Below are 22,846 nucleotides of genomic sequence, written 5' to 3'. Positions count from 1 at the left end.
CGGAACATGTATGAGGTCGCTCTGGTTTGCTCTGCAGCGGTTCTGGGGGTGCCACGGGTACCCCGTGGCTCCCTGCACACAGCTCGGAGGGCGGGGGGGGGGGGGTATTCCCCCGGCCAACAGCCACAACGCGAGGAGCCGGCTCTCGTGGGGGCCGCCCCGGAGGCAGTGCGCAGGCCCGGGCCGTGCCGTGCCGTGCCGCCCGGCAGTGGGGCAGGCAGGCGGGCGGCCATGTGGGTGTTTGGGTACGGCTCCCTCATCTGGAAGGTGGATTTCCCGTACGAGCAGAAGATGGTGGGGCGCATCCTGGGCTACAGCCGCCGGTTCTGGCAGGGCAGCACGGACCACCGCGGCGTGCCGGGCAAGGTGAGGCGGGCCGCGGGACACACCGACCTCCTCCCTCCCCTGCGCAAGGGCACAGCGGCCCGTCCGCGGCTGCGGAGCCCCGGCCTGCGCCGGGAGCAGCGGCTGCGGGGCCTCGGCCGCGCTCCTCCCGCGGCCACGCTTTTACCCTTGAATTAAATCCCTCTTGTGAGCAGCAGCCGCTCCCTGCTGCTCCAGGAGACTGCTGTATGGAACAGGCGCAGTGTTCCCACTCTGATTTATCTATCATCCACTGCATCGTGCCAAGGAGTGTTTCCTGAAGCTCAACAACTGGATTCCTTCATAGGATCCCAGCCTGGTTTGGGTTGGAAGAGACCTTAAAGCCCATTCAGCTCCAATCCCTGCCACGGGCAGGGACCCCTTCCACTGGAGCAGCTTGCTCCAAGCCCCTGTGTCCAACCTGGCCTTGAGCACTGCCAGGGATGGGGCAGCCACAGCTTCTCTGGGCACCCTGTGCCAGCGCCTCAGCACCCTCACAGGGAAGAGCTTCTGCCTAAGAGCTCAGCTCAGTCTCCCCTCAGGCAGGTTCAAGCCATTCCCCTTGGCCTGTCCCTACAGGCCCCTGTCAAAATGCCCTTCTTCTGTTCTAGCAATTGAAAAAACCCAACAAACAACAAAATGAACTTCAAAGAGGAGGAGAATGGTAACAAAAATAACCACCAGTCCTATTAATAGCTCAAAATTTACCAAGCTATTTATCATAGACATTAATCTCAATAACTAAGGGAGAATACCTCAGTGTGGGCGTCAGGCTTTGAACAGAAAGGTGAGTTAGCAAATAAAGGCCAGAAGTGCGGATCTGAGCAACCACCTCACCGGTTTTGAGCCTTTCTACTTTCAAAAGAAAACTCATGGAGGAAGAAATACTGTTTGGAAATAGGAAGAAAGTCACCAAGAAAAAGAAACTAGAATTCCAGAAGTGTGTGTTCCCAAATTAATGTAAACGTAGCTATTTTTAAACCACAGGAGTGAGGACAGTCTTACTCCCCATTGAAAGCCTGTACCACCCTCCTAATACTGAAGGGCTGTGGCTCCTCTGTAATTCTAAAGAGCTCAACAAACGTTAGACACAATAGGTTACAGAAGCACTCAGCACTGGAGATGAATGAGGATGGGGCAGAGCTTTTAGGGCTGCAGATGCTGCTCAGGATTTACTGATCAGAAACGCAAACTGATCACAATGTATAGGAACAGCCACTGCCACACAGCTCTGCAACAACGGGCACACGCTGACTGCTGGTTTGTACCATGGAAGTGTTTTCCTAATGCTCCCTATGGCATCAAACCTGCACCCTGGTAGCTTCACTCTCAAGTAGGAATATGGCTTTAAAAGAGCTGCTTGTCCAGGAAAGGCGTAAGGATTCCACCTGCAGTCCTGGTCCAGCTCTGGGGCAGCAGCACAAGAGGGATGTGGAGCTGTTGGAGCGGGTCCAGAGGAGGCCATGGGGATGCTGCGAGGGCTGGAGCAGCTCTGCTCTGGAGCCAGGCTGAGAGAGCTGGGCTGGGGCAGCCTGGAGAAGAGAAGGCTCCTGAAGGGGATACCTGAGAGCAGCTCCAGTGCCTAAAGGGGCTGAAGGAAACCTGGAGAGGGGCTTGGGACAAGGGCCTGTAGGGACAGGCCAAGGGGAATGGCTTGAACCTGCCTGAGGGGAGACTGAGCTGAGCTCTTAGGCAGAAGCTCTTCCCTGTGAGGGTGCTGAGGCGCTGGCACAGGGTGCCCAGAGAAGCTGTGGCTGCCCCATCCCTGGCAGTGCTCAAGGCCAGGTTGGACACAGGGGCTTGGAGCAAGCTGCTCCAGTGGAAGGGGTCCCTGCCCATGGCAGGGGTTGGAGCTGGAGGAGCTTTAAGGTCCCTTCAACACAAACCGTTCTCTGATTCCATGATATTTTCTGCTGGACCACGCTAGAATTCAGGATAATACTCACAGAGTGACTGTTGTTGCACAGATACTTGGCACCTTGCAAAATGCCCACACCAGGTTACTACCCACAAGTATACTTGGTTTAAGAAGCTGCGACACTTGTATTTCTGCTCTGGTCAAGATCATAACCCAGAACCATCACCTGCAGGTGTACAGGGCCTTAAAACAACAAAACCCACATGCACACCTGTACATTGTTGTATTTCAGTGCTTGTTTGGACAGACTGAAGACACAGCTCACTATCTAAACAGTTAATGCATTGATGTTTTACATAAAACACCTAGCATTAACAAAATACACTTTATCTCAGCATCAACAAGTTAATGTCTTTTGTATTCCTGCAGTCCATGGATTGTTACTCCTACTTTAACACATCTCAAAGAACAGCAATAAAGTAATAGCCAACAAGTTAAAATGCTCTCCTGAAAGCACTGGCTGCTCCAGCATTCCAGGGTCTGCAAACAAAACCACAGAGAGCACGTTCAAGCACAATGGCTGGAAGCTGGTAGCACAGGACATGGGTGACCTTCTAATTGTACTTTGAACTGCTCAACTCACACTCTAATAAGATGGTTAATGAGTTATAAAGAATAATTAATCATGGGACCATATTTTACAGCTTGCAGGATGTTGAATTTGAAAGAATATACAGCAACTTATGCATTAGATGTAAATAAAAAGATTTGCAGAGGATTATTCTGAATAGTACATTAAAGCAGCTTGAGTTTTACCAGGCAAAACCAGTGCTCCCTGCAAAATAATGCTGTGGGCTTCTTACTGAATAAATAAGAAAAATGTTTTCATAAATAGCAAATTCCAATTTTTTTTAGTGCAAGCTTCAGAAAAAAACAGCAACAGAAACACACACCTGCATGATTCACACGAGCTTTCTCAGACATTAAGGAGTTTGCTTTTGCATTCAAGAGCAGGGAAGTATGAATGCATTCAAGGGTTGCAGCTGTTATTATCACAGTGTGGTCTGAACCACACTAACAGCTTGCTGCTGCCAGACCAGTGACATTGGCTTTCCTTCCTCTCAATCCCCCCCTCCCAGCTCAGACCACTCGCTTCAGCCTCTCTCCTTGGTCTGACACCGGCTCTCACTTGGCTGCACAGCACATCTGACATTTGGGAGTCTCACACTGGCAGCATTCCCAGTCCTGCTTAGGAAAAATCCCAGGGAAACTCAATGCCATAATGAACACAGCTCCAGCTGTCTGCTACCACTGTCCAAATGTATCCAGATAGAAACCCTATGAGTATCTGCACTCATAGCCTTACCGCATCAACCCGAGGTGAAATCAGTTTAAGGTAATGAAGGGCTTTTAGTTTGTTAGAAGTGAATGGGGGAAGAAGGGAGGTTGGACTGGAGGACCTGCAGAGGTGCCTTCCCACCTCTGCGATCCCCTGCTTTACCTTGGATGGCTGCCTGTGAGGGGGCTATAGAGGACAGAGAGAGGCTCCTGTCACTCCACAGAAAAGGCCAGCCTTTGGCAAAATAAACTGGTGCTTTTAAAGAAACCAGTTATTACATTCCTACTTATTAGTAAACTTACATCTCCCTTTCTGAAAACAACCTGAAGAGGCAGTCAAGCTACAGTTCTTTCTACGGTCAAATTTCCTTTTATTCCAGATACAGAAGTCAATGGATTCACCTATCAGTAAATATTTAGTCGTTTCAGTAGCTGAGCAGTTTATGGTGCCACTGAGAACAGTAATAGTGGAAGATCTTATTCCAGTTTACCCCAGTACTTCACTTTTATCATTCCTGGTAATAAAGAAAAACTGGCTTCCCACCCCAGAACGTGTCTTTAATCCACAATTTACAAGATCTTAGGGACCAGTTTTGAGTGCACATGTGAAGGAAGTATTGATGGCTATGGAAATGCTTCCAAAAAGGAACACCCGAGTTACTGTGATTAATCATGGTAACAGACCTGTTTCCTTGGAGTACTCAAATAGTAATCATCTAGTATTCGTTTAGCTTTGTTGCCTTATTTTATCAATCAGGTCAGGAGTACATGGCTGATGTGGGGAGAGACCTGGCGTAAAAGCGAAAACCCACAGCACCTCAGAGCTTATAGAGAGCCTTTAAGGCTATAAAAGACCTGAATAAGTAGTATCTACAGTTGGTGGTATCTAAAAGTGTTCTCTAAAGAAAAACCCTAGATTTCCTGTTTGGCTTGCAGCTGGTAACTGTGTAGGAGAAAACCCCACGCTTATAGTACTATTCTGTGATTATATGAGGGAGACAAGCCCAACTACAGACTTACTAAACACAAAAGCATGGACATGGCAGTGAAATTGCCTTAAAGACTGAAATGTAGTCACCTGAGACTCAAAATTACTCAAGACTAACTGAAAGGCATTCAAGTGCATCACATTCAGATCATCTTTGTCACTCCCAAGAAAATGAATTTCCATCCTATACTAAAATGGAATGTTGGTACCTCTGCTTTCCCTGCCTCAAATCAGAGACATTTGTACACTTGCAAAAAATCTGATGCCAAGATTAGCGGTTTTAAACTGCAAGTGTAGTTCTCCATAGGGTATTATGTTTTAAAACTGTATTCTCCAGGTTATACGACAAATTTCAACAGTTTTCAGTATTTGCATACTGGATTCTTCCAGCAAGTAGGAACTCATTGGCAAAACAAGCCATTACCAAGATATCCTCCCTCTGCCCAGTCAGGAAGAATGAGCTGGAATGGGGAAAAGGAGAAAATAGTCTTTTTGCACAATAAACTTCTTTTTTCAACTTAGAATAACCTGGTGCTTACTAAGAATTACTAGCAGGTTTCTTTGCTGTGTGTTTTCAAACCATCTAAGTAGCTAGGAGCTCATAAACCTGGAAGTTGCCATGTGTCATAGTGTGTGATTAACACTTTGTAGAATCCAGTTAGTGCGAACCAGGCCAGAAGTGGTGATACCTGGCTTAGTTCTGCATTAGCAGGATTTCTGTTGTTGTTCTCCATGTATGTGCATAAGCTTTTTGACTACAAGTAAGGAGGTTCTCCTCATTGTCTCTCCAGAAAGTAAAATCATGACTTAGTGCTGTGGAGAGGCAACACACATAGATGTGCTCCTCAAGGATAGTTTTACATTAATGAATTATTGGCACTGTTTTAAATGGGGATAGAATTGAATGAGGAGAGCACACACAGAGCAAGGCCATTCAAAACCTTTCTGTTTCTGCCTGCCCGTAATTTAACTTCCGTGTTGCTGCCACTTTCCACTCAGAATTTCCCATTCTGTTTATCTAAAACAAATCAAAAGCTATGCTCAGAAAGTATTTATACTGGATCTCACAGAACAGACCTTACTGAGATGGTCCTGGATTAGTTCTCTGACCCTTTCATTACTCCTCAGTGTTTCTTGGTTTGGTTTAGCTCAGGATTTAGGGTAAAAGCCTCTAACTGAATTACTCTCTTTCATTGTAGCCTGGAAGAGTTGTGACTCTGGTGGAAGATCCTGAGGTACAGTACTCCTCTTCTGTCTCTGTAGTGTACCAAATGTCCTGTTGCATTTCCAGCCTGTGTAGCAAGACTCTATTCATTTTTGCTTCTCTGCAAGCAAATAACAGAGTTATCTTTAGTGCAGTGTGAAGTTCCCTCAAAATTTCTTGGTGTCACACCAATGACTCTTGATCATTTCAAATAAATCAATAATTCCAAATGAAGAAACTGGAAGTACTCTGGGTCTGTCACTACCAAAGGTATATTTGAGCACTTTCTGGAGTAGTCACTTCAGCTGTCCAGTCGGAACATGCAGAATTTCACTTTCAGGGTAAGTATAGTGCTGACAGTACACCAATAGTAGACCTTAGATGTTTGTAAGAACTGTAATTTTGCCTTCCCAAAATCAACTGAAATAAATCAAGATTACACTGCAGTGATGAAAAAAGGAGATATTCCTTCACTGTTTTGCTACACAGATAATATGCTTAAGGAATTATATACCACAACTCTGTGTTAGCTTTTACATAATACTGTGAAATTAGCTCCCATTGAGAGAAAATGGTCACTGGCCTAAGTGTACCATTCTCAATGATCATAGAATCACAGAATCCCAAACTGGTTTGTGTTGGAAGAGACCTTAAAGCTCATCCAGTTCCAACCCCTGCAGAGGGGCAGGATCCCCTCCCTGAGCTGCTGCTCACGCTCTGGGGGTGCAGCCCAGCACATGGGGAGTTCTGAGCTCAAGCACACACTGAAGCCGGGTTAGGGGGAGCTTCTCCTCACCCAGCACTGCCAAATCCTTTCCCTCAGGGCTGCTCTCCATCCACTGAAATCCATCTTACCCATTTCTAATTCTGTTTGATAGTAAAGGCAGAACCTTACAGCTAACCACTAAGGTTAGTTCTAGGGCTCTTACCCCCAGAAAGCCCTCAGTTAGACTGCTCACCAGCTGGGACAAAAGCCTTCTGCTAGGCTGGGGGAGCCTGGGGCAGCTCTTGCAGGATACACCTCAGATGCGATGCTCTCCCATTTCCAGCTGACCACTGGGCTCACGCTATATTCTGGCCCCTTGCTGGGATGGCTGTGATGGTTGTGTCCTTCCAGCCTCACTCCTCCCCAGGAGAGGGAATCCCTGCAGGTACTAGTGCTTCCAGGGCGGATGAGAGGGAAGAAAGGATGGCATAGTAGCAGAGAGAGGGCAAGGCCACACAACACCAGGCCACAAGACATGGAAGACATATATTTTGGTAGTCATTTAAGTTTTGATTTACACTTGCTTATCTATATAATCAATAATCCTCTTGCTGCCTTACCCACCTATTCCCCTGACACAACAGCCACCAAGAGGTAAGTTTAGTGCAATTGAAAACTTCAACTGTTATTTGCAGTTAGCAAAAGCAGCAGAACACAGTGCCCTGTCTCTCACTGTGTATTTCTGTACCTTTCTAGTCAGGGGCTTCACATCACCCTGTTGCTGGATACCATTATGTTACACAGGCACCTATAGAGACAAAGAATAGTTGTGTTTGCTGTCACTCGGTATTGTTAAGCAAACTTACTTGTTCCCATAGAAATGTGTTTCCCCTTAGCAAACCAGTTTTGCTTGGTTGGGTTTTCAGTCCTTTTCTCCAGAATCTGGTGGGGCCACATCATCTCCCTTCACACATCAACATCAAAAGACACAACAATTCATTAGCTTTCATTTCAGTTACTCATTCTACCTTATGCTGAAGGTATTTTAGCAGACTATAGCAGTTACTCCCCTGTGCATGCACACTAAGAGCAGCAGTGGTCCTTTCAGTGGCAAAGCTCCATGCTAACCTCTGTGTCCTTTTCCACTAGTGATACACATAGCACAGCTTGGAAACATCTCATCTACAGAGTTAATTCTGCTTGTTCTACCCGAATTTCTTTGCCAGTCAAGAGGAAACCACACACAAAACCACAATCATGTTCCCTGTCCATCTTCTGGATTATTAATTCCCATCACCTGAAACAGGAATCCCCTGTTCTGAAAACTAAACTAGCAGCACTTGCCTGCTTTAATTCCTGTCTCCACCACACCCACATGTACGTTCCTGTCAGCACCAAAGCAGGTCTGGATGGCAGATTGACACAAGAGAATAAAATGCGCAGAAGAGGCTAGTTTTCAAACTAATACATTTCATGTGTGCAGCTGGAGGGAACCCAGATTCCAGGTCACAGAATCAACCAGGCTGGAAAAGCCCTTTAAGCTCATCCAGTCCAACCATTGCCCAGCACTGCCAAGGCCACCCCTAACCCATGGCACTGAGGCCTCGTCTCCACAGGGTGTGAACACTTGCAGGGCCGGTGCCTGCAGCCCTGCCCTGAGCAGCCTGTTCCAATGCCTGAGCACCCTCTGGGGCAGGAATTGTTCCTCAGCTCCATCTAAACCTGCCCTGGTGCAGCTTGAGGCCGGTTCCTCTTGTCCCATCCCTTGTTCCTTGGGAGCAGAGCCCAGCCCCTCCTGGCTCCATCCTCCTGTCAGGCACTTGGAGGCAGCCATCAGGTCCCCCCTGAGCCTTCTCTTCTCCATCTGAACCCCCCAGGTCCCTCAGCCCTTCCCCATCACCCCTGTGCTCCAGGCCCTGCACCAGCTCCATTGCCCTTCTCTGGCCCTGCTCCAGCACCTCAGTATCTCAAGATGCTGAGGGGAAGCAGGGAACCCATTTGTGTACTCATTATATCAAGTGCTGTCATCAGCTACAAAAGATGTGTAGAAAATTACTCTTGAGTTTTTAATTATTTTTTAATAAATTGCCTTTGACCAGTATATGGTCTGAGTGCAAAATCCAACACTCATGAATTAATACCATCACCCCAGCACTGTCTAGGATCATGACTGAATACTGAAATCCAGTGTAGGGATAAAAAACCCAACGCTACACCACAGAACAAAGCAACAACAAAATACACACCTTAACTGCTTTGCCATCATTACTGTAGCACTGACACAGACCAGTTTAACTGCAGAAGAATCCTCATTTGATGTTGCCAGCAGACAAAACAAGCTACCATTCACTGTACAACAGCACTGGTAAGAAACACCATGTAGCTGTCAGTAGATAACGGACCATCGTCACTTCTCTATGCTACTTCAAAACAAAACCCCCACGTACATCTCTTCCTACACAGATTTGACTGATTTATAGAAAACTTGCTAGGGGAGTATAACTAACCCATATCACAGTCGGATAACACCTCTGAGAACGTATTTATGAAGGGGATAAAGAAATACTCAGATTCTCAAGGACAACCATGAAATTCAACCTGTTTGTTGAGGTTCTGGGTATGCCCCATTTCATTATGCAAAATGAAGGTTCATTTCTCAGCTTGTTCTTCTCTGATTCAGTTTCAGTGCAGCAAGATCACCACACTCACCCCTCCAAATACATGTGACAGATGTAGGTGACACTCGGGTCCTTAGACATGAAACTGCAACTAAACAGTGTGAGGGTCTGTTCAAAACTCCTTTGAATTTGGCACTATTTAAAATTTTAATTTTCAGATACAAATTTATCTTCCTGACCTGACAAAATCTGTATCCTTTTTGCCAGCACCTCAGTAGCCTGTGCCAAGGCTATTTGCTGCTTCAAATTTAATGGTCACAACAAATTACTTTGTAAGAAGGGCCTAAGGATTAGCAAGAAGTGGATGATCAATGTGTAAATTACCCTTTTAGTTTGGGACTCTCTCCAGAAACAGTGTGAGCTATAAAAGGACTGAAAATGGAAGAAAATTAATGTATTTAAGAGAGTTTTATGTAAATGATATAAATGCACTGATTTCTGAGTATCCTTTTAAACCCTGCTTGGATTTTCTCCTCTTCTGTCCTGCAACAGGGATGTGTATGGGGTGTTGCTTACAGACTGCCACCTGGACAAGAATGTGAAGTGAAGGCATACTTGGACTTCAGAGAGAAAGGAGGCTACAGGACTACAACTGTCATTTTCTACCCCAAAGACTCCTCAGTAAAGCCATTTGATGTCCTGCTCTACATTGGCACCTGTGACAACCCTAACTACCTTGGTCCTGCCCCTCTGGAGGAGATTGCAGAACAGATTCTGAATGCAGTTGGTCCTAGTGGAAGAAACACAGAATACCTGTTTGAACTTGCCAGTTCCATCAGAAACCTTGTACCAGAGGATGTAGATGAGCATCTCTTCTCCTTAGAAACACTAGTAAAGAAACTCTTAGAAAAGCATCAAAACCTCAACAGTCTATAAATAGTTGTCATGGTTTAAGCCTGAACCCAGGACAATAGTTTATTTCTTTTAGTGATCTTATTTCACCTTCAGAGGAATGGTTTCATTGCACAACGGGTATATGACTTGGAGGCACATTTCTCTGTACTATGCTATCTTATTTTATTATTCAGAATAGTAGTTGGTCATTAAAACACACCATTACAAACATAATTCTTTCAGGAGCCAACAGAAAGGGGAGCAGGGGAAGTGTTTTATTTAGGTTTGAATTTGGTATATTGGGGTTTTAGCCAAAGACTACATCTTTCTGGAAGGCTCAAGAGAACTCTTTGTTTGGATATTTTAATTACAATTTCAGGTTTAAAAGAAATATTTAGAGTATTTTCAAGATGAAAGTCTGCATTTAAATACAACTCCCGTTGGTTTAAGTGGTAGTTCTTTCTGATTCCAGAGCAAAGGTGAGGGTCTCTGTGCAACTGAAGAGGTAAACGTTAAGAGTTGTAAATTGCATAGTAAATGCACAATAGAACACTTACCTCTTCAGTGTTCAGCTTCACTGAAGTTATTCCACTGAATTAGTCACTTTACCCTTTACATATTAGTTTGTCCTTAAACAAAGAGGATAAAACTTTCTTACTGTCAAGGGAATACTTCCTTCCCTTGGCTCATGTCAAACCCCCGAAAGCCAAAGCACAGGAGACTTGGACACAAACAAGCCATAACTTATCAGTGCCTCCTTTTAGTTTCTAATAAGAATAAAGCCAAAATGTTAAAATTCAGAGTATGATTTGAAGTCACAATGCAGCAAGAACATTCAGAAACTCTCATCTTTGTTACCTGGCTTTAGATGCTGTTGTAACCCATCTTTTAAAGAAATCACCCATGTCTGAGGGTAGACTTTAAGCCAGTACTTGTCAACTGCTGTTACAGGGATTCATGGACAAAAGGTACTTAAGGAACCCTCTTTCCAGTGTGTTGTACAGGCATCCATAGGAAGAGGGTTGGGAAGCCACCAGTTCAGGCTGGCAGGTTTACTTCACACAAAACAGAAGCAAATGGAGTTTCCGTCCAACAAGGCCTTGTTTTGCTTCTCAGAAATGTAAGTTATTTTTGTTCCTTTTTAACAAATGTATATTTTTGTATGTTAATATAGGAAAGGTTCTACTTCAAACACCAAGTAACTTCAAATGTTCTCACACAGAGAATGTGGGTTTAGTAGCAGCTTGGAAGCCCATATTTTTTATCAACGACTGGAAACCCCATATTATTCTACTATACAGGTTGTCTCTTTCTCTTATTTACATTTTCTTGTTTTATATTTGTAATTGCTTGAAAATATCAGGGTTGTCAGAATAAGAAGCTGCTATCCTTTTACTTGGCCATCTATAAAAGCCAACAAGAACACAGATGAATGTTAACAGGAAACATTTGGGAAAGGCAGTTGGATGAGTAGAAAATAAGATCCTAAAATTCAAACCTAAATTTGAGATAATTACACCAGTTATAATATTTAACCAAAAAGCTGGATTTGTTTACATACACCAGTTATAATATTTAACCAAAAAGCTGCTCCAGATTATGATTTTAGGGTATCTCTGGCATCTCTCAAGCACTGATCCACTGGGGGGGGGGGGAGGAATAGAAGCTTTTAGAAGCTACTACTCACTATTGATAGCTGAATGCCACTATTTTAAGAGTACCTGATGGGGGTATCACTTGATGGGCTACTCTACAGTGCAGAAGCAAATCCTCTGATTGTATTGGCAAAGTAATTCTGTGTACTGAGCCCCCATTTTTCTATTAGGATATGGGTTACTTGCAAACTGATGGAATATCCTTTGAAGGTCTTGATTCTCTACTGCACTGTGCTGGTTTAAGGTTGATGTAACCGAGTGGAAAAGCAGCCCCAGTGGTACAGCAGGAGAGGAGCTGCATCTGAACTTCCAGGATAATAGCTCTCAAGATTCCCAAAACTGGAACTGAGTGACTTCATGCACCAAAGATGGACAGTGATAACCATCACCCAAATCAGCATTAATGAACATGTTCCTTTACACATGTATTTATTCACCTGGACTTAAAAAGTAACTCTAAGTGTTGCTGGATACTTAACTGTTACCAGAAACAGTTATATGCAATTTATTGCAAGGATATTTAAGTGTTCAAAAGAACAGTACCCTCAGAAAACCCAACCAACAACAGCAGTTCCTTTCTTGTGCTTACTTCAGATTGAAGAAGCTGTAGTAAAGTTAAAACATGTAGAATGGCACATCCACTCCTACAATTCTTTCCTCAAAGACTTAACCTTGTTCCTCAAAACAGGGCAGGGGATGCTTCCACTCACTATGATCCCAAAACATCAGTGATGATTCCCTCTTTAATTATTTAAGCACTGTGTTGGGGCATTGTGATTATGTATGGCTCTACATTCTGTATCTTTTGTTGTATTACTGGTTCATTTCCTTTCCTGAGTCACAAGAATTGCAACAATATCTGTAACAAAACATTCCAGTTTGTGCATACAACTCCAGTACAATAAAAGTGCATCACATTTACTGGTGGTGTTGGAGAAAGATTTCCAGAACTGTTTATTTAAAGGGTATCCATGGTAGGATGGGCATCAGTGTGTGTCCTGCTTCATCTTGTTAGAAAGTGCTGTTAGGTCTCATGGTGAAAAAGAATCTACAAGAGCTGGCTACAGTCCTGAACTGTGTCAGCATTAGGGGTTAATTACAGCACTGGAAATACACATTTGTTCTTGTTGTGTGGGGTCTGAGCCACAACTCTGCCCACAGTTTCTATCCCCACCAAAGCCCAGTGTGCTTTCAGGTCCATTATGACAAAAATCAGGATACATTTTTTTTACGTGCCATATATGCTGAATTTTCTCACTCTATCTAAATTTGTGGCAACTTACAGATATTTTAGATACATTTTCACTGTACAACCACACACAAAGTTACCCCTAAACTTGGTTCCAAACAATTTCTGAGGCCATTTGTAAGAAAAAGAACTTGTCCAGCAGTTGGTCAAGATACACCCTCCCTGTGATGCTGAAAGGGGTCACACCACTGGGCAGTAGTACATACACTGATATAGCTGTAAATTCTCCCAATTAAAAGTTCTATGTTAATTTAAGTTACATGGGAATCAATCTCTGTGAATATATGAATCTATACCCTGAATATGCAACATTTTACTTCCTTTTTGTGTCTAGCTTTGATAATAAGCCTGCTTCAGGCCCACTGTGACTGAACTGACAAAATTAATACATCATCTGACTTAATCATAAACTTCTGTAAGCAGATTTGCACTTCTTAACACAAGAAAACTCATGGAGAAGGGAAATCAAACCCTCCTTTAATTACCAGATGCTTTGTAGGATCACCAGTACGATTTCTGTCTTTCCTTCTTCAACCATTTAACCTGCTCCATGCTACTCATAGATGAGCAAAGCTCTGATGGGACTGGTCTAACCTGTTCCAATTTCAAAACTGGACATTCAGGTATATCTACAGACACACAGAGAGAGCCTTTAGAGTTCTTATTTTACACACATACACCTCTATATCTGCTTTTATCCACTGGTTATGTTTAACAGCTTTGTGCATAAACTGATTACCAAAGTTTGAGCATCACAGACCTTTTCAGATCAAAACTCTCATGCTGTCACTACACAAAAAAAGGAATTGTTGAATTGTTAATGATTTCTTTGCTTTTGCATCACTCCATCTTTAGTCCCACTTCCATGCTCTCAATCATGTTTTTTTTCTATCAGGATATATAAAGACCAGACCCTCCCTAGACAAGGCTGCTCTCTAGAAACTAAAACCTGAAGAAAGTCCTTCAAAAAGGTAACTAAGGTGCAGTTCAGTCTCACAGGAGAATGCAGTGTTTGGCAATTGTTAAGTTACTTTAATGCACTCAGTAAAACAATCTTCATCACGAATGCAAGAATACCTGTGTCATGCTGCAGCTATTTAGCAGCTGACAGGAAAACTTACGGCCTTCAGAGAAGCTCCAAGTGTGAACAGTTCAGGCAATGGCAAGAAGCCATTGTTGCCCCTTACAAGCAGGAAAAACCCCAACAGAAACATTTTGAAAGCTAAAGCAACAATACTGATTGCAGCATCCCCCATCAGTATTATATCACTATTGCATATCACCATTTCCTGAAGTTTGTCATGTTTAACTCCAATTTGTAACCCTTCCTTCAGGTGTGCATGTGGATGCAGGCCTGCTCCTGCTAAGGAGCAGATGCTGTTGAAGAAATCCAATCCCCACCCGACCTATTGCTGTGTGTCTGCTCTGTGTAATACAAATACTCTTATGAGGTGGTTTTCTACTGAGTGGCAGAGGGGATGCAAGCAGGCAGCAGGAGAGCACACCCTGTACCTTGACTTACTACTATATAATTATCACAAGACTAGAAACAGGCTGTCTTTCCCAATAAATCAGGCTTTTCTAACAGTCTTCTATAAGAGCTGAGTGCTGACTACACTCATTTTGATCACCAACTGCAGTACAACCCTGATTATTCCAACTTCACATGCCCTCAGCATTCCTACATTAATTTCCTTGCTTCTCCAGCTTTTTATTTAAGCAGCTTTCCTTTAACTGTTGCTCTCCCTTGTCTCAAACAAAGGCCTTGCCTGCATCCTTCTGGCCCTTTGCAGTTTAGGTCTCTTCTTTGCAGGTATCCCAGCACTTTCCTAAAACCCTGCATGTCCTTGAGCTGGAAGAGGAATTTGCTTCCAGGTCTATCTACTTTGGCACTAGCTGAACCAGGAAAAGATAACACAATTACATCCTTAAACAAGAAAATAATGGCAGAAAAGCTCAAAAATATTGATTAGTCCCAATGCAGCCATTTAGCAAATTTTAACCTATCTCATCTATATTATCCCCATCTGGGAATGGTTCTTCTGCCCAGGGTACAAGTCAACCAAGGGATTACAAATTTAAAACAGTTCACTATTGACTAAAACAGACGATTTTGAAACTAAGCATCAAAGTGCAATGAAGCAGGGCCTGGAACAGAACATCATAAACCAAACCACCTCAATTTACCCACAGCATCCAGAGTTAACCATCCCTATCACCACTGGGATTTTTCCTGGAATCATGGCTTCCTTTACCTCTATATACTCCTCTCACCAAGTATTTCAGAAATTAGGGGGGTTTAAGGCTTAAGAATTGCTATACACAGCCACAACACTGCTGCTATCTGCATATGTCCCCATCCCCATATGTCCCCATCACCAACTGCAAAGCAGACAGCAAATTGCCCCACATTTCTCCTTCCTCTAGAATCACGGAACCCCAGCCTGGTTTGGGTTAAAGGGACCTTAAAGCTCCTCCAGTTCCACCCCCCTGCCACAGGCAGGGACCCCTTCCACAGGAGTAGCTTGCTCCAAGCCCCTGTGTCCAACCTGGCCTTGAGCACTGCCAGGGATGGGGCAGCCACAGCTTCTCTGGGCACCCTGTGCCAGTGCCTCAGCACCCTCACAGGGAAGAGCTTCTGCCTAAGAGCTCAGCTCAGTCTCCCCTCGGGCAGGTTCAAGCCATTCCCCTTGGCCTGTCCCTACAGGCCCTTGTCCCAAGCCCCTCTCCAGCTTTCCTGCAGCCCCTTTAGGCACTGGAGCTGCTCTCAGGTCTCCCCTTCAGGAGCCTTCTCTTCTCCAGGCTGCCCCAGCCCAGCTCTCTCAGCCTGGCTCCAGAGCAGAGCTGCTCCAGCCCTCACAGCATCTCCATGTGTTGGAAAAGGGCGAAGTTTTTATGATAAAACAATTGTATAAGATAGTAGAAATGATTATGTTTGAGAAATTTATATATTAATAGTGGGATTTTGTATATTAGAAAATTTTGTAACTTTGCAGTTTTGTATCATGGCTGCTCTGTAACCAGTGTTCCAATGGTAGTCTTAACAGCATAACCATATATGGTGAAAGGTGTACGGGTGGATTTAGAAAAGTATGCACTGGAGACTATACCCAAGTAGAACCTAGAGTTAAGAAAGCCAAAAGAGCATACCAGAAGCTGGTAAGAAAATACTAGCATCCACACATGGGTTGGAATATGTCCCAGTAAGGGAAAGGTGAAGAGGACAACCTGAGGAAGACTCCTTACTTCATCTGAGGAAGACTCCTTACTTCATCGGAACGACCACCAGAGGGGGCTGCGCAAGCGTAGAAGAGGCTGATGTCATAACATTTATGATGTGGCAATCCTTAATGCATATGCATTAGCTGATGTTGTAACCCGTGCTAAATGTGCATAAATTGCGAACGCGATGTGACGAGGTTGGAACCAGATTTGGGTGCGTGCCCCTGGTTTCCCAGCGCTGCAATAAAGCACCTCATATAACCATTCCGGTGGTTATGTGTTTGTTCCTACGCTAACATTTTGGCGACCCAGGTGGGACCTCGCGGGCAGTGCTGAGGCGGATCGCGTTTCGATCCCGCTCCAGCCGGCACCGAGAGATTCTCGGGGAGCCATCGACCGCGACCGACCTCCGCTGCTCACGACGGACCTCTGATATGGTAAGGAAGGTGCTTTTTCTTCTTCTCTGATTCAGTCACAGTGCCGATTTTGTAAAGTATGGCTTGGTAATTACAGTACTGAATTTTGGTAAGGTGTAAGGGTACAGACTTCTGATAAGCCTGGCTGTACGCGAAGCCTGCTTGGTTTGGTGAAACTTTGGCTTCTGAAAAGCCTACCAGAGAGATGCGGTGAAAGCTGCATCTGGCCTTGTGAAGTCTGACCTGGTAATGCCTGCCTGTTAGACGCGGCGAAAGCTGCGCTTGGTTGGGGCTAGGGAGCTCCCGGGCTAAAAGCCTGGGCGCCGTCTGTTAGTAGCGAAAGCTCTGCAGCCTCGGCAAACGTGGTACTGGTATTGGTATTGGTGCTGGGGGCTCAGCATCTGTCTGTAAAAATTCTGTAACACAGTGGTGTGTGTGTGTGTGCTGTGAGAGAAACTTGTTTTAGAGATCTCTTTGTATTTACAAAATGCCACCGATTCCTAAGTCGTCTCCGTTAGGTTGTATTTTAAATCATTGGAAGGAGGGGGGATTCGGGCAGAGTATGCGGAAAAGTAAACTGATTATTGCAATGTCTGGTGGCCACAATATGAACTAGAAGATCAGGAAAAATGGCCTGAGAATGGAACTTTACGGTATAATACTATCTTGCAGTTGATGTTATATTGTAAAAGGGAAGGAAAATGGGATGAGGTACCATATGTGGATCTTTTCTTTATTTTAAGAAACAAAGATAAGTGGCAGAAATCTTGCGGAATAATGGTTGTCAAGGCAAGCAATGCTGGAGAATGCAAGGGGTGTGTTGGAGAAAAGGAATGTGTGAAATGCCTTGCCTTAGGGAACAGCCCGCGACATCAAAAGGATGAGGAAGATCTCGGGAATGGGGAAAGGGGGGAGCAGGAGGAAAGCGATTGTGATCTTGAGAGTGGGGAAGAGTGTGAAAATAGGAGAGGTCAAGAAGTAAATCTCCCTGTCACCCCAGTCTCACACAGAACTCCCAGGAGGGGAGGGCGAGAAGGAAAAGCACAGCCTCAAGCAGCTACTGCGGTGCTTGCTCCTTCAAGGCAAGGAGTCGGGACTGAAGGACCAGTATACGTTAAAGTGCCTTTTTCTCCTGGGGATTTGCTTATTTGGAAGCAATCAGCAGGGACATACAGGGAGAATCCTGATAAGGTAGCCCGTGTAATAAAAATGATCATGAAAACTCAAAATCCAGACTGGGATGATATCCAGGTGCTTTTAGACACCCTCATGGATTCAACAGAAAAGGAAATGGTGTTACGGGCTGCAAGAGAAAGGGTCCGGGAGGATATACGACAGGGACTGGTTGAGGGAAATGTAGATCAGAACTTCCCTACGGAAGATCCGATGTGGGATTATAACACGGCAAGGGGAATGAGGAATTTGCGAAGGTATCAAGACTGGGTGGTTGTTGGAGTGCAGAATGCCATGCCTAAAACAATAAATTGGTCAAAGTTATATAACGTGAGGCAGGAAAAGACGGAATCTCCGTCTGTTTTCCTGGAAAGACTTAAAGAGACAGCAAAGAAATACACAGATCTGGATGTGGAAACCGAACAGGCTAAGGCACAGTTGGCTTTGATCTTTTTAGGGCACTCTCAGGATGACATTAGGAAAAAACTGCAGAAGTTAGAGGGAGCAGACTTGCGAAACTTGGACAGATTGCTGGAAGTGGCTTGGAAGGTGTATAACAATAGAGAAAGAGAGAGCTCCCGGAGGCAGCAGCAAAATCTATTGGCAGGGGTCCAGGGGAGAGAACAAGGCTTCTCTAACCCTAGGGGAAGAGGGAGAGGAAACGTGCGGGGACGAGGAAGAGGAAGAGGATTCTGTAATCCGAACGCAGGGATAAATGTGGAAAGAATAGGATATAATCAGTGTGCAAACTGCAAGCAGGAAGGACACTGGAAAAATGAATGTCCTGTTCCTCTTTTAAGACGAGACTTATTAGCTAAATTGGATGCAACAATTGTTTTTGAAAATGGTGAATTAACCATGCAGGTTCTGGAATCCAAGGCAGGACAAATTTTGGTTTGGAAAGATAAATCCATTGCTCGAATGGAGGAGGTAGAACAAGCTGTAATACCAACAGTTTGGGAAACACAAACTCCAGGAAAATCAAAAACTGCCCAGCCAATAATAGTGGAATTAAAGGATGGAGCTAGGCCGGTAAGAGCTAAACAATATCCATTAAAACTAGAAGCAAGATATGGGATTATAAAGACAACTGAGAAATTGTTAAAATACCAAATTCTAGAAGATTGTGAATCAGAATATAACACGCCAATTTTCCCAATAAAGAAACCAAATGGTGAGTATAGATTGGTGCAAGACTTGAGGGCAATAAATGAAATAACAAGACATCCAACCCAGTGGTGGCAAACCCTTATACATTGCTAACATCTGTGAAGGAAAAATATAAATGGTTTACAGTGATTGATCTAAAAGATGCCTTCTTCTGCATTCCCCTTGACAAAAGTAGCAGGAAACTGTTTGCATTTGAATGGGAAAATCCACAGAATGGACGAAAAACACAATTGGCATGGACCAGACTTCCACAAGGATTCAAGAACAGTCCGACCCTATTTGGAAACCAACTAGCCAAAGAATTGGAAGCATGGACCACCCAAGGAAAAATACAGGTACCAAAATCACAATAACTTTTGCTACAATATATAGATGACATTTTTATTGCAACAGAACAAAGATCCCTGTGCATAAATTGAAATTCTGAATCAACTAGGCTTGAATGGTTATAAAGTCTCAAAAGAAAAGGTAGAAATTGCATGCATGACTGTGTTGTATCTGGGATGTGAAATTTCACAAGGACAGCGAAAGCTGGGAATAAATCACATAGAGGCAATCTGTGCCATCCCAGAACCACAAAACTTGCATGAACTGAGAATATTTCTGGGCATGACAGGGTGGTGCAGATTATGGATAATGGACTATGGACTTATTGCCAAACCCCTGTATGAAGCCCAGAAATCACATGCCTTTGTTTGGGACAAACCACAGAAAGAGGCCTTTAAAAACCTGAAGGAGGCGTTAACAAAATCACCGGCACGGGGGCTCCCAGATTTGACAAAAGATTTTCAATTGTTTGTCCACGAAAGACAGAGGTTGGCATTGGGAGTGTTAACTCAGAAGCTGGAAAAGACTGGTGGGATATTTCTCAAAACAACTGGATCCGGTGAGTGCAGGATGGCCCTCATGCTTGAGGGCAGTAGCAGTGACTGTCATTTTGATTCAGGAAGCTAGGAAATTAAAACACATCGATGTGTTTGTACCACATATGGTAACCACTGTTCTAGAACAAAAAGGGGGGCACTGGTTATCCCCTAGTCGGATGATGAAATATCAGGCCACCCTAATGGAACAAGATGATATAAGCTTGAGAACTACTAATCTGTTAAACCCAGCAGCTTTTCTAGGAACTGACCTAGAAGAAGGAACTCTTGAACATGACTGCATAGAAGTCATCAAACATACATATGCAACCAGAGCAGACTTGAAGGATGCACCTCTTGAACAACCAGACTGGGAACTCTTCACAGATGGAAGCAGCTTTGTGAAGAATGGAACACGATACGCAGGATATGCTGTGACAACGCAGCAAGAGGTAATCGAAGCCAAAGCACTACCTCCTGGAACATCAGCCCAACGGGCAGAATTGATAGCTCTCACAAGAGCATTGGAACTGAGCAACGCCAAAAAGGTAAATGTATGGACAGACTCAAAGTATGCATTTGGTGTGGTACACATTCATGGAGCATTATGGAAAGAACGGGGACTTTTATCCTCAAAAGGGACTAACATAAAGTATTAAAAGGAAATTTTAGAATTAGTAATTCCTGTGTAAAGACCTAAACAGGTAGCCAATATGCATTGCAAAGCACATCAAGGAGGAACTTCAAAGATATCTGAAGGAAATACATTGGCAGATCGGACGGCCCGATGAGTAGCCCGGAGGGTATGGAACATGATGGCTTTGATACCTCTGAAGGTAAGCCCACTCCACACCTATCTTCCACAAAGTCCAAACTATTCAAAAGAAGATGAAAAATTAGCAGGACTCTTAAAAGCCCAAAAGAACTCTGAAGGGTGGTATGTGACAACAACAGGACAAGTAATAGTACCACCAGCAATAATGTGAAAAATTCTACAAACTGAACATCAGAAATGTCACTGGGGTGCAGAGGCATTGGTAACTTATTTAAAACAAGGAATAATTTCCACACAGATGTTAACTATGGCAAAATCAGTGGGATCAAAATGTGAAATTTGTTTGAAAAACAATCCAGTAGTAAAAAAACAAGTTGAAATAGAATTAGGACAGGAATGGAACCAGGAGATTATTGGCAGGTTGATTTTGCGGAAATACCACAAGTACAAGGGTACAAATATCTGTTAGCAGGGGCTGACACTTTTTCCGAATGGCCGGAGGCCTTTCCCTGTCGCACCAATCAGGCAAAAGAAGCAGTGAAATGGTTGCTTAGAGAAATCATCCCACATTTTGGAGTCCCTTTAGGGATATCATCAGATAGGGGTCCACATTTTATTGCAACCACAGTACAAGAAGTTAGTAAACTATTAGGAATATCATGGAACTTACACACTCCTTGGAGGCCCCAATCTAGTGGACAGGTAGAAAAGATGAACCAAACAATAAAGAGACAAATCAGTAAAATATGTCAGGAGGCCCAAATACAATAAAATGTCAGTAAGCCCCTATGAGATCCTCTATGGAAAGCCATACGAGGCACCAGAACCCAACCCTAATACCCATATTAAAGGGAATCAGGATGTTTATAATTATGTGCTGTCTCTCGGTAGAACCTTAACTTGACTGCGGAGCACTCTGATGTGGAATAGACCATTGCTATATTCATATTCCCAATGTGACTGCAGACATAGAATACAGTATTTCTCAGTTGACCAAAGTTGAACAGGAAGTGGAAAAGGAAAAGGAATATATTGAACAAAATTGGATCGGGGCGCTTTTTGATGATTTGGGCCTTCACCTCATGGGATGGGTCCGTTCCCTCGTGCAGACTGTAATCATGATACTGATTGTGTTTCTGATGATCTATGTAATGTATCTTTGCATCCGAAAGGAAACAGCCCGAAACAGTGCATGGACTCATCGAATTATAGGGGCAGTGACCAGAGACCACCCAAAATATCTGACACCTCCTCCTAGTTATCAGGAAACTGCTACCTAAGAGAGTGAAAATACTTACTTAAATTAAGTGAAGTATTTTCAAAGGGGGGAAATGTTGGAAAAGGGCAAAGTTTTTATGATGAAACAATTGTATAAAACAGTAGAAATGATTATGTTTGAGAAATTTATAAATCAATAGTGGGATTTTGTATATTAGAAAATTTTGTAACTTTGCAGTTTTGTATCATGGCTGCTCTGTAACCAGTGTTCCAATGGTAGTCTTAACAGCATAACCATATATGGTGAAAGGTGTACGGGTGGATTTATGGGTGGATTTAGAAAAGTATGTACTGGAGACTATACCCAAGTAGAACCTAGACTTAAGAAAGCCAAAAGAGCATACCAGAAGCTGATAAGAAAATGCTAGCATCCACACATGGGTTGGGATATGTCCCAGTAAGGGAAAGGTGAAGAGGACAACCTGAGGAAGACTTCTTACTTCATCTGAGGAAGACTCCTTACTTCACCGGAACGACCACCAGAGGGGGCTGCGCAAGCGCAGAAGAGGCTGATGTCTTAACATTTATGATGTGGCAATCCTTAATGCATATGCATTAGCTGATGTTGTAACCCGTGCTAAATGTGCATAAATTGCGAACGCGATGTGACGAGGTTGGAACCAGATTTGGGTGCGTGCCCCTGGTTTCCCAGCGCTGCAATAAAGCACCTCATATAACCATTCCGGTGGTTATGTGTTTATTCCCTACGCTAACACATGGCCTCCTCTGCCCTCGCTCCAACACTCACTACAGAGGCACCACAACGGCACAAGGCAGCACCTTCCGGGACACCAACACTACGGCATTTTTAACTAACACCGGAACGAGCGCGACCGCAGCTCTTACCTTCCACCAGCGAGCCCTCTCCTCAGCGCACCGGCACACAGCACCCGCAGGACAGCGGGGAGGCTTTAACCGAGCCGTTAACGACCCCGGAGCCCCTCCGACCGCCGACGTGAGGTGCAGGGCTGCGGTTTCCACACGCAACCGCCGCCGCCTCCTCACCCCGCGCCCGCTCCCCTCAGCCGCTCCCTCCCCGCCGTCTCCCGCCACTGCCGCGGGTGCCCCGGATGTTG

At 44.3% G+C, this 22,846-nt stretch overlaps 1 protein-coding gene and 1 long non-coding RNA gene across 2 annotated transcripts; one reads left to right on the top strand and one right to left on the bottom strand.

Annotated features, from left to right (window-relative positions):
- The first annotated feature begins 176 nt into the window (after positions 1 to 176).
- On the top strand, positions 177 to 11,524 carry CHAC2 (ChaC glutathione specific gamma-glutamylcyclotransferase 2). The gene is made up of 3 exons (XM_061356882.1): positions 177 to 366; positions 5,747 to 5,782; positions 9,628 to 11,524. Exons 1-3 carry the CDS (start codon positions 232 to 234, stop codon positions 10,009 to 10,011), a joined length of 555 nt encoding a protein of 184 aa, XP_061212866.1. The 5' UTR covers positions 177 to 231; the 3' UTR covers positions 10,012 to 11,524.
- LOC133214156 (uncharacterized) lies at positions 5,735 to 22,733 on the bottom strand. Its single transcript, XR_009726019.1, has 3 exons — positions 22,617 to 22,733; positions 7,206 to 7,265; positions 5,735 to 5,872 (listed from the first exon to the last, which is right to left on the bottom strand). It is a non-coding gene; the product is annotated as an uncharacterized LOC133214156 (long non-coding RNA).
- Positions 22,734 to 22,846: the final 113 nt, after the last annotated feature.

This window comes from Neopsephotus bourkii, unplaced genomic scaffold, assembly GCF_033783945.1.
Source record: "Neopsephotus bourkii isolate Nb327-2 ecotype Australia unplaced genomic scaffold, CSIRO-AGI_Nbou_v1 NB_873, whole genome shotgun sequence".
Lineage (NCBI taxonomy): Eukaryota > Metazoa > Chordata > Aves > Psittaciformes > Psittacidae > Neopsephotus > Neopsephotus bourkii.
Note: the sequence above shows the minus strand (reverse complement) of the source record. Positions and strands in the feature narration are given on the sequence as shown.

Bases quoted from the DNA above. Each gene is read 5' to 3' on its own strand.
- CHAC2 (XM_061356882.1), top strand. From the start codon at position 232: ATGTGGGTGTTTGGGTACGGCTCCCTCATCTGGAAGGTGGATTTCCCG. The intron at 367-5,746 runs GTGAGGCGGGCC...CTTTCATTGTAG, and splicing joins ACCGCGGCGTGCCGGGCAAG to CCTGGAAGAGTTGTGACTCT. The intron at 5,783-9,627 runs GTACAGTACTCC...GTCCTGCAACAG, and splicing joins CTCTGGTGGAAGATCCTGAG to GGATGTGTATGGGGTGTTGC.